Source organism: Myripristis murdjan, chromosome 5 (assembly GCF_902150065.1).
Source record: "Myripristis murdjan chromosome 5, fMyrMur1.1, whole genome shotgun sequence".
Lineage (NCBI taxonomy): Eukaryota > Metazoa > Chordata > Actinopteri > Holocentriformes > Holocentridae > Myripristis > Myripristis murdjan.
In genome coordinates this window covers 37450393-37463531 of record NC_043984.1, presented here as the reverse complement: position 1 = coordinate 37463531, position 13139 = coordinate 37450393, and the positions used below count along the sequence as shown (strand labels likewise).

Sequence of the window (13139 nt, the reverse complement as noted above, 5' to 3'; positions counted from 1 at the left end):
TTACATTCCACCAGATGCAAATTCAAAAAATGCACTCCAGGAATTGTATGAGGTCATCAGCAGCCAGATGGCAAAACAGCCAGATGCTGTTATTATTGTTGCTGGGGATTTTAATCAAACTGACCTCAGAACTGTTCTGCCAAGATTCCACCAGCACGTCCACATCCCCACCAGAGGAAACAACACACTGGACCATGTCTACACCAATGTTCCTGGCAGCTACAGAGCCCTCCGTCGTCCTCATTTTGGCCAGTCAGACCACATCTCCCTGCTTCTCCTGCCTGCCTACATCCAGCTGACAAAAAGGGTCAAACCAGCTGTAAAAACAATTAAAGTGTGGACAGATGAAGCTGCAGTGGCTCTACAGGGCTGTTTTGAATGCACGGACTGGCAGATGTTCAGGGATGCTGCTACCCAGGAGAACCATATTGACCTTGAAGAATACGCATCATCAGTGACATCATACATCAGCAAATGTGCTGATGATGTGGTAAAAACAAGGACAGTTAAATCATTCCCTAATGAGAAAGCCTGGATGAATGGAGAGGTGAGAGCTCTATGTAGAGCCAAAAAAGCTGCCTTTAAGTCAGGTGACAAAGAAGCCTACAACACTGCCAGAGCAAAACTGAAAGCTGGCATCAAGGAGGCAAAGTGAAGGCATCAGCAGAGACTGGAGAGAGACCTCAACACCAACAACAGCAAAGACTTGTGGCAGGCGGTAAAAAATGTGACAGGCTACAAAACCAGGAGCGCTCCCATCATGTGTGAGGCCACGTTACCAGACGAGCTAAACACATTTTATGCTCGCTTTGACCTCCTCAACAGGGAATCAGCTGTAAAGTCTACTCCGCCTCCAGAGGACCGCCCACTGTCAGTATCCACAGTGGATGTGAGGAAAGTCCTGCTGAAAGTGAATATGAGTAAAGCTGCTGGGCCTGACAACATCCCTGGCCGTGTACTAAAAACATGTGCCAACCAGCTAGTAGATGTCATTACTGACATTTTCAACATATCACTGTCACAGGAGAGTGTTCCCACCTGCTTCAAGACAGCCACCATCATCCCTGTGCCTAAAAAGTCTGCAGTGTCTAATCTAAATGACTACCGCCCTGTGGCACTCACCCCCATCCTGATGACGTGCTTTGAGAAACTGGTTCTCCAGCACATAAAGAACAACATCCCTGCCAGTCTGGACCCTCAGCAGTTTGCATTCAGAACCAACAGATCCACAGAGGATGCCATATCCACTGCTCTCCACTCAGTCTTCACTCACCTGGAGAAAAGCAGCACCTACATCAGAATGCTGTTTGTTGACTTCAGCTCAGCTTTCAACACAATCTCCCCCATGAAGCTGATTGGAAAACTGAACACTCTGGGCATCAGTACCACTCTCTGCAACTGGATACTGGACTTCCTCACAAACAGACCCCAGTCAGTTCGGATTGGCAGTCTCTCCTCCTCCACTCTAGTGCTCAACACCGGAGCGCCCCAGGGCTGTGTGCTCAGCCCCCTCCTGTTCACGCTGTACACCCACGACTGCAACCCCCGACATGGAGAGAACTCTATTGTGAAGTTCGCGGATGACACCACCATCATCGGCCGGATCTCCAACAATGATGAGTTTTCATATCGGGAGGAAATCAACCATCTTGCAGAATGGTGCACAGAAAACAACCTACTGGTCAACGTCAGCAAAACCAAAGAGCTGATAGTTGATTTTCGAAAAAAAGAGGCAAAGACACACAACCCTGTCTACATTAATGGAGCTGAGGTGGAGCAAGTGAGCAGTTTTAAGTTCCTGGGAATCAACATAACAGAGAACCTAACATGGACTTCACATATCTCTGCCCTGGTTAAAAAAGCCCAGAAACGGCTGTATTTCTTAAGGAAACTTAAGAAAGCAAAATTCCCACGCCAAGTTCTTGTCAGCTTCTACAAAGGAGCGATTGAAAGCATCCTGACTGGAAACATCACAAACTGGCATGGGATGTGCACGGCCCAGGACAGGAAGACTCTGCAACGAGTGATTAAAACTGCCCAAAACATCATTGGCACCCATCTACCAAGCATCAGTGATATCGGGGAGGTGAGGTGCCTGCGCAGAGCCAAAAGGATCCTAAAAGACAACACCCCCCCCAGCCACAGCCTGTTCACCCTGCTGCCGTCAGGCAAAAGATACAGAAGTATTCGCTGCCGTACCACCAGACTACAGAGCAGCTTCTTCCCTCAGGCTGGGAGACTAAATGCACCATCTGCACTCCTCCATGTTTAATAATTTTATTTTCTATACAATCAATTAATCAATCAAGAGGGAACCACACTTTAATTTCATTATTCAACCTGTTGTATAATGACAAATAAACTTCCTTGTATCCTTGTATCCTTGTATAAAGTGAATCAGGTGGTTGAGAGCTCGGTGGTGGTTCAGGGAACACTGACTCCGGTGTTGCCTCTGGTCAACCCGGCCAAAAAAGTAATTATTTCAAATGTGCCCCCGTTTTTGAAAAATGAAATGTTGGAAAAAGAGCTGGCCCGACACGGACAGCTGGTGTCCCCGATTAAGATGATCCCCCTCGGGTGTAAATCTCCTCATCTTAAACACGTCGTGTCTTTCAGGAGACAAGTTTTCATGATCCTGAAAAACAACAGCGAGGAGCTAAATTTGGCTTTTAATTTTTGCATCGATGACTTTGATTATACTGTTCATGTGACTTCTGATACGCTAAAATGTTTTGCATGTGGGGCAGAGGGACACCTGATCCGCTCATGCCCGGAGAGGGTGACTGGTGGTCAGGCTGCTGTGTCGGCAGCGGAGCCGCCGGATGGCCCGCAGCACACAGACACACACAGTAACACACAGAGCGCACAGACACACACAGTAACACACAGAGCGCACAGACACACACAGTAACACACAGAGCGCACAGACACACACACAGGAGGCACAGAAACACACAGATACAGAGGGGGGTGAAAACAGAGAGGACAGTGATCAGGGTGATTTACAGGATATTCAGATTGATAATGTTGATCAGAATAAGCAGGAGGTGCTCAGCGTTCAGGCAGAGCTGAGGGAGCAGGCAGGACACACTGCAACCAGAGTGGCTGAGTCTGTGCTCAGTGAGGAAAGTGTGATTGATGATGAGATGATGAAAGTGTCTGTTAAAAGAAAACAAACAGAAACAAAGGAGAGTACTGTAAAAACTAACAAGGTGTCAAAGACAGAACCTCAGCTGGCCTCCTCTCAGCCAGAGAGAAACACACAGGACACACAGAGTGACATACAGGACACACAGAGTGACATACAGGATGACACACAGGACACACAGAGTGACATACAGGACACACAGAGTGACATACAGGATGACACACAGAGTGACATACAGGATGACACACAGGACACACAGAGTGACATACAGGACACACAGAGTGACATACAGGATGACACACAGAGTGACACACAGGACACACAGAGTGACATACAGGATGACACACAGGACACACAGGGCGACACACACAACACACAGCAGGTGGAGATGCAGAGCGGTTACTCTTTCCCGAGAATCAGAAGTTTTCTGAGAGAAACAAAAGGGCTGAGGGCTGTGAGAGTCGAGGAATATTTTCTGTGACTCTGTCAGGTTCTTCATGAAGAACACAGGAGGTCTCGGGCAGCCTTCTTCTTCTGATAAAGAAATTTTCAGACTGAAGAAACTGTTATCCAAGGTTTGAGCCCAAATTGTAAATGATGATTAAGTATGTTGTTTTTTTCCTCCATGTGTGTATTTTGTCTTTGATAAGATGCAGCTTTAAAATAACCATGTGTGATGTAAAGCTGGGATCTTTAAATATAAACGGTGAAGATGGGAAGAGAGCTGCATTGTTTAGTTTTGTCAAGAGCAGGAGGTTAAATGTAATGTTTCTGCAAGAAACTCACAGCACCAGTGATAATGAATGTGACTGGAGGAGGGAGTGGGATGGAGAGGCTGTTTTCAGTCACCTGAGCAGCAACAGGGGAGGAGTTATCACTCTCTTCTCTAGAGATTTCTTGCCTTTTGCATGTGTTAGTGATGAAATTGTTCCGGGTCGGTTATTGAAAATATGTGCTGAGTCTGAAAATATGAAAATGACTTTCATAAATGTGTATGCTCCAACTGTGCCATCAGAGAGGATGTTGTTTCTGGATGTGTTAAAGGATGTTATCAGTAACTGTAGCAGTGAGGAGTTTTTGTTTGTGGGCGGTGATTTCAACTGCACAGAAAACCCTGTTAGACAGGAACCAGCAGGAACCTCACCCTGCCTCTAGGAGCTGTCTTATTAAGATCATTGAGAATTTTGAATTGTGTGACATCTGGAGACATTTTCATAAAAATCAGCGTCAGTACACCTGGGCTCACTCCAGAGACAATTTGTTGTCTTTAGCCAGACTTGATCGTGTTTATTGCTTTGAACATCACATTAACGTATTTAAAGGTTGTGATATCAGTCCGGTGGGTATGTCAGATCACTCCCCTGTACAGTGCTCATTGTGTATAAAAGATGTGAAATGTAAAAGTGCGTACTGGCACTTCAATAGTTCCCTTTTGTCTGATAATGGTTTCATTAATATATTCAGATCATTTTGGCACAATCACAGAAAAACTAAGTGTGAGTATCTCTCTCTACAGCAGTGGTGGGATATCGGTAAAGTAAAAATCAAACAGCGTTGCCTACAGTACACTCTCAATGTCTCAAAGGCCATGGCCAGATCTATGAGAGCTCTGGAGAGAGATGTAGTGGAGATGCAGGATTTAGCAAGCTCCACAGGAGATCGAGAACATATTGAAGTTCTCAAAAGCAAAAAATCAGCTCTGTCTGACCTGCTGGGAGTTTCTGCACAGGGTGCTCTGGTCAGGTCGAGGTTCCAACATGTCGTTTGCATGGATGCTCCCTCTCACTTTTTCTTTGGTCTTGAGCGTAAGAACGGTCAGAGGAAGCTGATCCATTCTCTGAGGTCTGACACCGGGCAGCTGCTGCAGGAGTCAGCTGACATCCGTCAGTGTGCAGCGAGTTTCTATAAGGAACTTTACACGTCCGATTTCCAGGATGAACCAGAGGTGACGCTGTCCTTTTATGAGGACCTTCCTCAGGTCTCAGAGGAGGACAACACAGAACTGGAAGCACAGCTCTCTGCAAAGGAGTTGCAGGAGGCCCTGCAGAGCATGAGGAGTGGGAAGGCTCCTGGGATAGATGGTCTCCCAGTGGATTTTTATAAGACTTTCTGGCCTGTGATTGGTGGAGATGTGTTGTCTGTGCTCAGAGACAGTCTGGTTAAGGGGAGGCTGCCCGTGAGCTGCAGGAGGGCTGTCCTCACCCTCCTCCCGAAGAAAGGAGACCTGCAGGACATAAGGAACTGGCGTCCTGTTTCATTACTATGTACTGATTACAAACTGTTGTCCAAAGTCTTAGCTTTAAGACTGAGAAAAGTGATGGAGCAGATTGTCCATGTAGACCAGACATACTGTGTACCCAGCAGGTTGATATCTGACAACGTCACTCTAATTCGGGACATTTTGGACCTCTCTGGTTCTTTGGGCTGTGAGCTTGGTCTGATTTCTCTAGATCAAGAAAAGGCTTTTGACCGAGTTGAGCATCAGTATTTGTGGCGCACACTGGAGGCTTTTGGGTTCAGCTCTGGTCTTATAGCCAAGATCCAGGTCTTGTACAGGGCCATTGAGAGTGTACTGAAGATTAACGGTGGTTTAAGTGCTCCATTTAAAGTGCAGAGGGGTGTCAGGCAGGGGTGCTCTTTGTCTGGGATGTTGTACTCTCTGGCTATTGAGCCTTTTTTGCACAAGTTACGGTCTAAGAGTTCTGGGTTCTCCTTTCCTGAATGTAAAAATTGTTTTAAATTATCTGCATATGCTGACGATATTATTGTACTAATAAAAAATCAAAATGATATTAATGTGTTGAACAAAACTGTGGTCAACTTTAGCAAGCTCTCTGCTGCTAAAGGAAACTGGCGAAAGAGCGAAGCCCTAGCCATAGGTGAGGGAAGGATTTCTAGTTTGTGTTTGCCTGGAGGCCTCATGTGGATCTGGTGGTTCTGGGGGTTCATCTTGGAGATGAGTCTTTTTCCTCAAAAAACTGGGACAATGTTTTGGAGAAAGTTGAGGGCCGACTAAAGAAATGGCAATGGATTTTACCAAAAATGTCTTTTAAAGGTCGGATCCTCATTATAAATAATCTTGTGTCGTCTATGTTGTGGCATCGGCTGGCGTGTATGGACCCTCCAGTCAACTTGCTGGCCAGAGTGCAGGCTGTCATGGTGGACTTTTTCTGGGACCGTCTGCACTGGGTCCCACAGAGCCTTCTGTTCCTGCCCAAGGAGGAGGGGGGGCACGGGCTTGTCCACCTGGCGAGCAGGGGGGCTGCTTTTAGACTGCAGTTTATTAAGAGACTCCTGACTGGACCTGCTGATCTGGTCTGGAGACCCGTAGCTTGTGCCATAGTGGAGCGGTGTGGTGGGCTGGGTCTGGCTGAATCACTGTTTCTAATGGACTTTAATGGACAAAAGTTGAACAATCTCCCAGTGTTTTATAAAGGACTGTTTAAAATGTGGGGGATGCTCCGTAAGGAGAGACTGAGCAGTGACTCTTTGTTCTGGCTCCTCAGAGAGCCTGTGGTTCATGGGACCCGGCTCCGACAATGCTGCAGGCCTGGCATCCCGCCTGGGGGTCAAGTCAGTCAGGGTGGCCAGCCTCCTGCTGAGGGGATGGAAGCAGCAGCTGGCTCACTCTGAACTCTTAATGACTGCTAATTACTGTAACGGACTGATTCAGCCTAATGTAAACGACCCCTTTCCTGAAGTCAGAATTGTACCTGTGTTGAAATGTGATGGTGTTTTGTTAAAACTGAACAATGTCACTGATTACAAATTGAGTACAATGGTAGCTAAGAAAATTTATTATTTGTTGGTTAAAATTTTGAATCAGAATAAACTGAAAGATCGGGTTGATACCCCCTGGAGAGCCCACCTGGGCCTGGTGGAGGCCCAGAGGCCTGAGTGGAGAGCACTATATAAACCACCGTTAACTAAGAGGGCTGCTGACCTGCAGTGGAGGATCCTCCATGCTGCTGTGGCTGTGAATGCATTTGTATCTGTGATTAATCCAGGTGTTGCTGATACCTGTCCTTTCTGTCCGCAGAGAGAGACAATCTTACATTGTTTTCTTGAGTGTGGACGGCTCTGTTCATTGTTTGAGTTTTTGACTCGTATTTTTGCTCTGCTTGACGAGTCTTTCACGAGTCTCATGTACATTCTAGGGTATAAGTACAACAAAAAGAACAAAATCAAATGTCAGTTTTTCAACTTTCTGATTGGTCAGGCAAAGATGGCTACTTACCTGAGCAGGAAAAACAAGCTGCAAAACCTGGTTGATTTTGATGTGTTGGAGATATATAAACGTATGTTAAAGCGTTTAAAACGGACTTTAATTTCTTTGCTATAACAAATAACCTGAAGAAGTTTAAGAAAATGTGGTGCCTTAAAAAAGGGTTCTGTTATGTGAAAGATGACGGATTGGTCTTTGGTCAAATGTTGACCTGAATATACTATAATTTATTTTATTTTTGTGCTGTTTTTTCTTTGTGTTTTTTTTTTTTTGAATAATTGTGTATAAATTAATAGTGTTTTAAAAATCAAAAAAATCTCTCTCTCTCTCTCCTGACACATGAGACGGTTGTTAGTTACTTGTCAAACCTCACAAAGCACGCATGCATCCATGATACAGAACCTGACCAACCATCCTCACAAAAACTAAAATAACCAGCAGCCCCGACTTTAAAAAAGCACAACATATACTTCACAGCAATATCAGCCTTATAGAGATTTAGTGCTGCTATATGATTCACACAATATCCATATATTTATGCCATCATTAAAAAGTGCAGTCTGACCTGAGAGTCTCCAGTCTGCAGTTTGGACTCTCCAGTCCAGCAGACAGCAGCTCCACTCCTGAATCCAGCAGCTGGTTCACACTCAGGTCCAGCTCTGTCAGATGGGGGTTGGACTTCAGAGCCGAGGCCAGAGAAGCACAGCTGCTCTCTGACAACCAGCAGTCACTCAATCTGAATGAAGAATAAAATATGGAGCTATAATTTCCAGAGTTTTGGATATTTATCAGTCAGAGATTTTTCAAAATATTCAAAAATGCAGGAAAAACCAATGAAATAATTATTATAATAATTATATTAATAATACTGATAATACTAATTTATATTTATATTACACCTTTAAAGCAAAGTTCCAAAGTGCTTTACAAAACCATCAGAGTAAATGAAAAGATAAAGATAACACCTGAAATGAAAAGACATCAAAATATTAAAAACACAAATAAACAGACAATGAAAGCAAGAAATGATGAAAGATCCAAAATAATTCAAATTCAGTGCTAAATACGGTAGACGTGAAAACAGCCATCGGTACGTCCATAAATAACAAATGAATGGCTCAGTGAAAAGTCCTCACATGCCTTCAGTCCACCATCTTCTCAGAGGAAAACTGGAGAACAAGAGCTTCTGCATCACATGACACCAGCACCCAGTCTCTGGACCAATCAGGGCCAAAGTTATTAGCATTTCAACAGACTGACCAGACAACAGTATTTGCCAGTGTCGCTCTGAAAATACGCTTTATGGAACAAAGAAATGGGAGAAGGAGGCTCATTTTCAGATTTGGGACGAGAGTTGGCAGAGAATCTGTGAAGTGCAGTGGAATTCAACCAGTTGGACTGCATGGCCAGAGCTCTGCTGCAGAAATATTGCACCATTTCTCAGGACTCCCTCGCAAAAAAGGCCTTTTGGAGATGGTGGGAGTTGCTGGAGGAGATAAATGACACCAATCACTTCCATATCTTCTGGAACTGCCAGGTTCCTGTCCCTTACTGTCCAGAAATACATCAGCATCTAAATAATGTATTTGGAAGCACCATTCCTTTTAGATGTGATGCTATCTACATGGGTGATATCCCATTTGAAAGATGGAGCAAAAAGGACAAGAAACTGGCTCAAATACTTTTGGTGGTAAAAAGGCGGTGACAAGGAGATGCTAAAACCAGACCCAGCAGTCACTGATGAATGGATGGAAAAAGGGATGCACCGATATCAATACCAGTATTGGGTACTGGTACCGATACCGGGCTTGAGTACTCTACTCGTACTCGTAAAATATGTGCCGATACCACAACACCGATACCAGTTTATGGAAGTGTGCAGTTTACGTTAATTGACTGCAAGGCGGGCAGTGTGGAGTCATGTCAGCGGTGTGGAAATATTTTCAGGTGGATGAGAGCGAGTGTGACAAAAACAAAGCAGAATGCAAATTATGTTCAGCAAAACTGTCTAGAGGAGGGACCAAATCTGCAATTTACAACACAAACAACTTGATAAAGCATTTGAAATCCCAGCACAACACAGAATATAAGGAGTTCACAAGCGGCACCGACAAAAGACAACCAACTTTGCGGCAGACGCTGGCGAGGCGGGAGAAAATGTCCAGAGGCAACCCGTGTGAGGGTCAAAATCACAGATGCTCTTGCCGAGTATATTTCCCTGGATGACCAGCCACTGTCTGTGGGCGATGATCTGGGATTCCGGGGTCTTCTCTGCGTACTGGAGCCAAGGTATGAGATTCCCAGCCGTCACCATATCACAGACACGGTGCTACCGAAGCTGCACGACTCCGTGAAAAAACACATCCGCATAAAACATCAGGGCTTTCAAGTCTCACACCCAATGTGTGAGACTTGAGAGCAAAGGCAGAGAAACTCTCCAGCTACAGCAGCGCACTGACATAGATTGTGTAACAAAGCGAAGAGTTGCCACTCCGCTCTATTTTCACTGGCTAACAGCAGCACACTGGCTTAGCTTGTCTATTCAGAGAAGAGGTATCACTTCGGCTTATTTTTCAATCTGTGTTATCACAGGCATACTCATTCATTGGTAGCTGATTTGTTAGGTCTTTTTGATATTGTATTGTTGATATTGTAATTTACATTTTAAAAATAGTAATACCGGTAATAATTTAACATAACAACCCCCGACGCCGCCACCACCAAAATCTCACTCTGAACTCAGTTCAAAACTTGAGAGCCCTGAAACATCCGCAGTGTATGACAATTTTGTTAAATTTGTGTTTGTACTGCAGTGAAACTTGTGACAGTCACCCATGTTCAAGAAAAACATGCTGAGGAATGTTGTTCAAATAAAAGAACATCTGTGGAAAAATTTTAAAAATTCAAAGTAATTCTATAAAGTGTAATGGCGTTATTAAGTACTCGGTATCGGTATTGGTGAGTACTGAAATGCAAGTACTTGTACTCTACTCATTCTGTGAAAAAGTGGTATAGGTGCATCCCTAGATAGAAATAGTACATGAAATATAGATAATGGAACAGCTGTCATTTTCCCTCAGGATCCAAAAAGAAAAATTCTAGCTGATATGGACCAAGTGGACTGAAAACATTAAACCAATAAGTCGTGTTGTAGTCAAGACTGCACCGACCGAGACCGAGACATTACCGAGACATTTGGAGGTCGAGACCGAGACCAGACCAAGACCGAAAAATCATAACAAAATGACAGGCATCTCTTTTAAACGAAGTTTGCTATTAAAAAAAACTCTGCTGGAATTACCACAATCTAAGGAAATTTGTTGTTTGACTTCTTGTAAAAAGTACGCCATCATACTTTTTAAAACTGCACTAACAAGCAATGATAAATATGTCATTTCATAAAGAAAGATTAAAAGAAAAAGGAATAAGGCCTAAATTAAATGAATGAAGTGAAAAAACCTGACATACCATTTCAGCGAGGTGTTTTTGTTGACTTTCTTGATCATGGGTCCTTAAAGGCCCCATGCTGTCCACGTCTCCAGGGTTTTATTTTATCTGTTGATCTCCCTGCATGATGTGTTTGTGGTTTTGAACCTGTGGTCTGATAAATACAGTTTCACAGCTCCTCTCTCTCGCCTTTCTCCCGGAGCTCTGGCAGCACGGTTCGTTTAGCCAATCAGAAGAGAGAATCAGCCCCTCTCCACTGATTGGCTGACTGTTTACTGAGTGGCATATGATCGGGCCAATCACAAGCAAGTAACTGAAACCTTCATTGCTCAGCGGAGCTCAATGGTGCTCACCGGTAAACAGGAATTATCATCTCATGTAAGATTGTCATGGCAACCGCCGAGCGTGATGTTATACGACCGTACGTGTTTGAGCCCGACTCCGATCCCGAACCACAGACGAAGCTGGCATTGTGTTGTGTCGGGCTGATAAAACAGTCGGTGCTAACCCTAACCCTAAACCCTGCGGGACCCGTGAACCGGGACCCTGAGTGTGATGTTATACAAACGTACGATCCTGAACCACAGACAGGAGAAACCGAACCACCTCAGATCCGTTTATTACAGGATGTTTCAGAATGGTACGTTATGTTTGTTAAATATGTTGTAAATATGTTGTGAGCTTGTTGCCTGGGGACGGGCAGGCGCTGTGGGCGGAGTCACCGTCCTCATGACATCATCAATTAAGGGAAGTGCAATCCGCTCGTTTTACAAGCGCAGTAGGGCTGTACAGCCAAGGCACTATTTGTATTCGGGTTTGGATTCGGGCTTTTTAAAAATACTTCGGATTCGGATTATTCGGATTTGGGAAGAAACCAGAAGTGGGCGCATAGAGACTTCCGCCGAGGTAGCCGGCTAACTTCCGGTTTAGCTCTCGGCTAACTGGAATGGGAATAAAATACTGTATTCATCTGAATATAAGACGATATTTTTTCCATTGAAAATGCCCTGAAAAAACACCCTCGTCTAATATTGGGGGTCTAAGCAAATTCACCTGTACTGTACTTGCATATGTAAACCAGTAGGTAGGCTCACCTGATGCCGCGATTACCGGCGAATGGCCTCATTGAGCAGTCAATAATCAACCATGTTGTCTGTGTCATTGTCTGTTGTGCTGCTGCAGCCGCGTATGAACAAAAGTTGATTTATAATGAAAGGTATATATGGCAGTCTGTGTGCACGCTCACCTGTCAGATCCAGCAGACCTGACCAGGTGGGTGCGGTACCGACTGACCGGTGCCGTGGTCGGCTTGCCTGATGCCGGCCGGTGGCTTTTTTATTCAAACAACATTTTGTCCATATAAAAAGTATTTTTCCAAAAAAGGGTCTTGAAAAAGAGGGGTCGTCTTAAAATCAGGGTCGTCTTTTATGCGGGTCAATACAGTAATTTAATCGTGCGTCTCTTCTAGACTTTCCAAACGTAATCGGACTGAATGGATCAGATTCTGCTGGTGAAACGAGTCGTTCCGCGGGGGTCGTGACACTCAAAAATGTCTCCACCGTTTTATAGCCGCTTCTTTTCCCGTTATTGTCTTTGACAAAATGCTTTTGGTGTTGCTGCAGTGCTGCCTGCTCGTGTTCTGTGCTGCTGCTCCTCTGTGATGACGGACGGGACTGAACACCAAAACCAAAGTGTGGCAGTGAAAACACGCACCAACATGTTTTTTGTTACGTGTTGTTTTAATCTCTTGTAATTGGCTCAAAATCCTGCTCAAAACACACATCCAATTTTTTTTTTCTTTAGAAAAAAGCTCCTGAATAATGAGGAGAAACCTCGGACAGAAAAACTATTCGGGATCAAAGCGTTATTTGTGTACTTCTGAATATCGTATTCAGGTTCAGGTACATCCCTAAAGGGCAGTTTCAAAAAACGGGCTGTGTGCACTTCTCCATTTATCACAGGTGAAATGCATGGGACAGTATTTATGTGGCCCCAAGACCTTCCCTATCACGCAAAAACAACCAAAATTGCATTTTTCAGGCCATGGGGCCTTTAACTTAATTAATTTGAGAACATTTTGCATTTTGGTGCTTTGACAGCTATATTTTGACTCATTTCAAGCAATTAAGGCATTTTTTCTTTATATCTTGAAATACAATGACGGTAGGGCTGCAGTCTGTTAGTCGACTGGTCGATTTATTGGTTGATACGTTCTTGGACAACCAAAATCTGATTGGTCGATTATTTGCCGTGTTCATTTTCTCAGGAGTAAAGCAGTAAGTGCTGATGGGGGTGTTTTCAGAACAGCCTGTTTCCCTG

At 44.4% G+C, this 13139-nt stretch overlaps 1 protein-coding gene across 1 annotated transcript in view; it reads right to left on the bottom strand.

Annotated features, from left to right (window-relative positions):
- The window catches only part of LOC115359332 (NACHT, LRR and PYD domains-containing protein 14-like), a gene marked incomplete at its 3' end in the record, with an annotated part of 845616 nt that overhangs the window by 44594 nt on the left and 787883 nt on the right, over positions 1 to 13139 (bottom strand). Inside the window, exon 8 of the mRNA XM_030051738.1 lies at positions 7939 to 8109. Within this exon, the coding sequence (XP_029907598.1) occupies positions 7939 to 8109 (171 nt within the window). The remainder of the gene's footprint in view (positions 1 to 7938; positions 8110 to 13139) is intronic.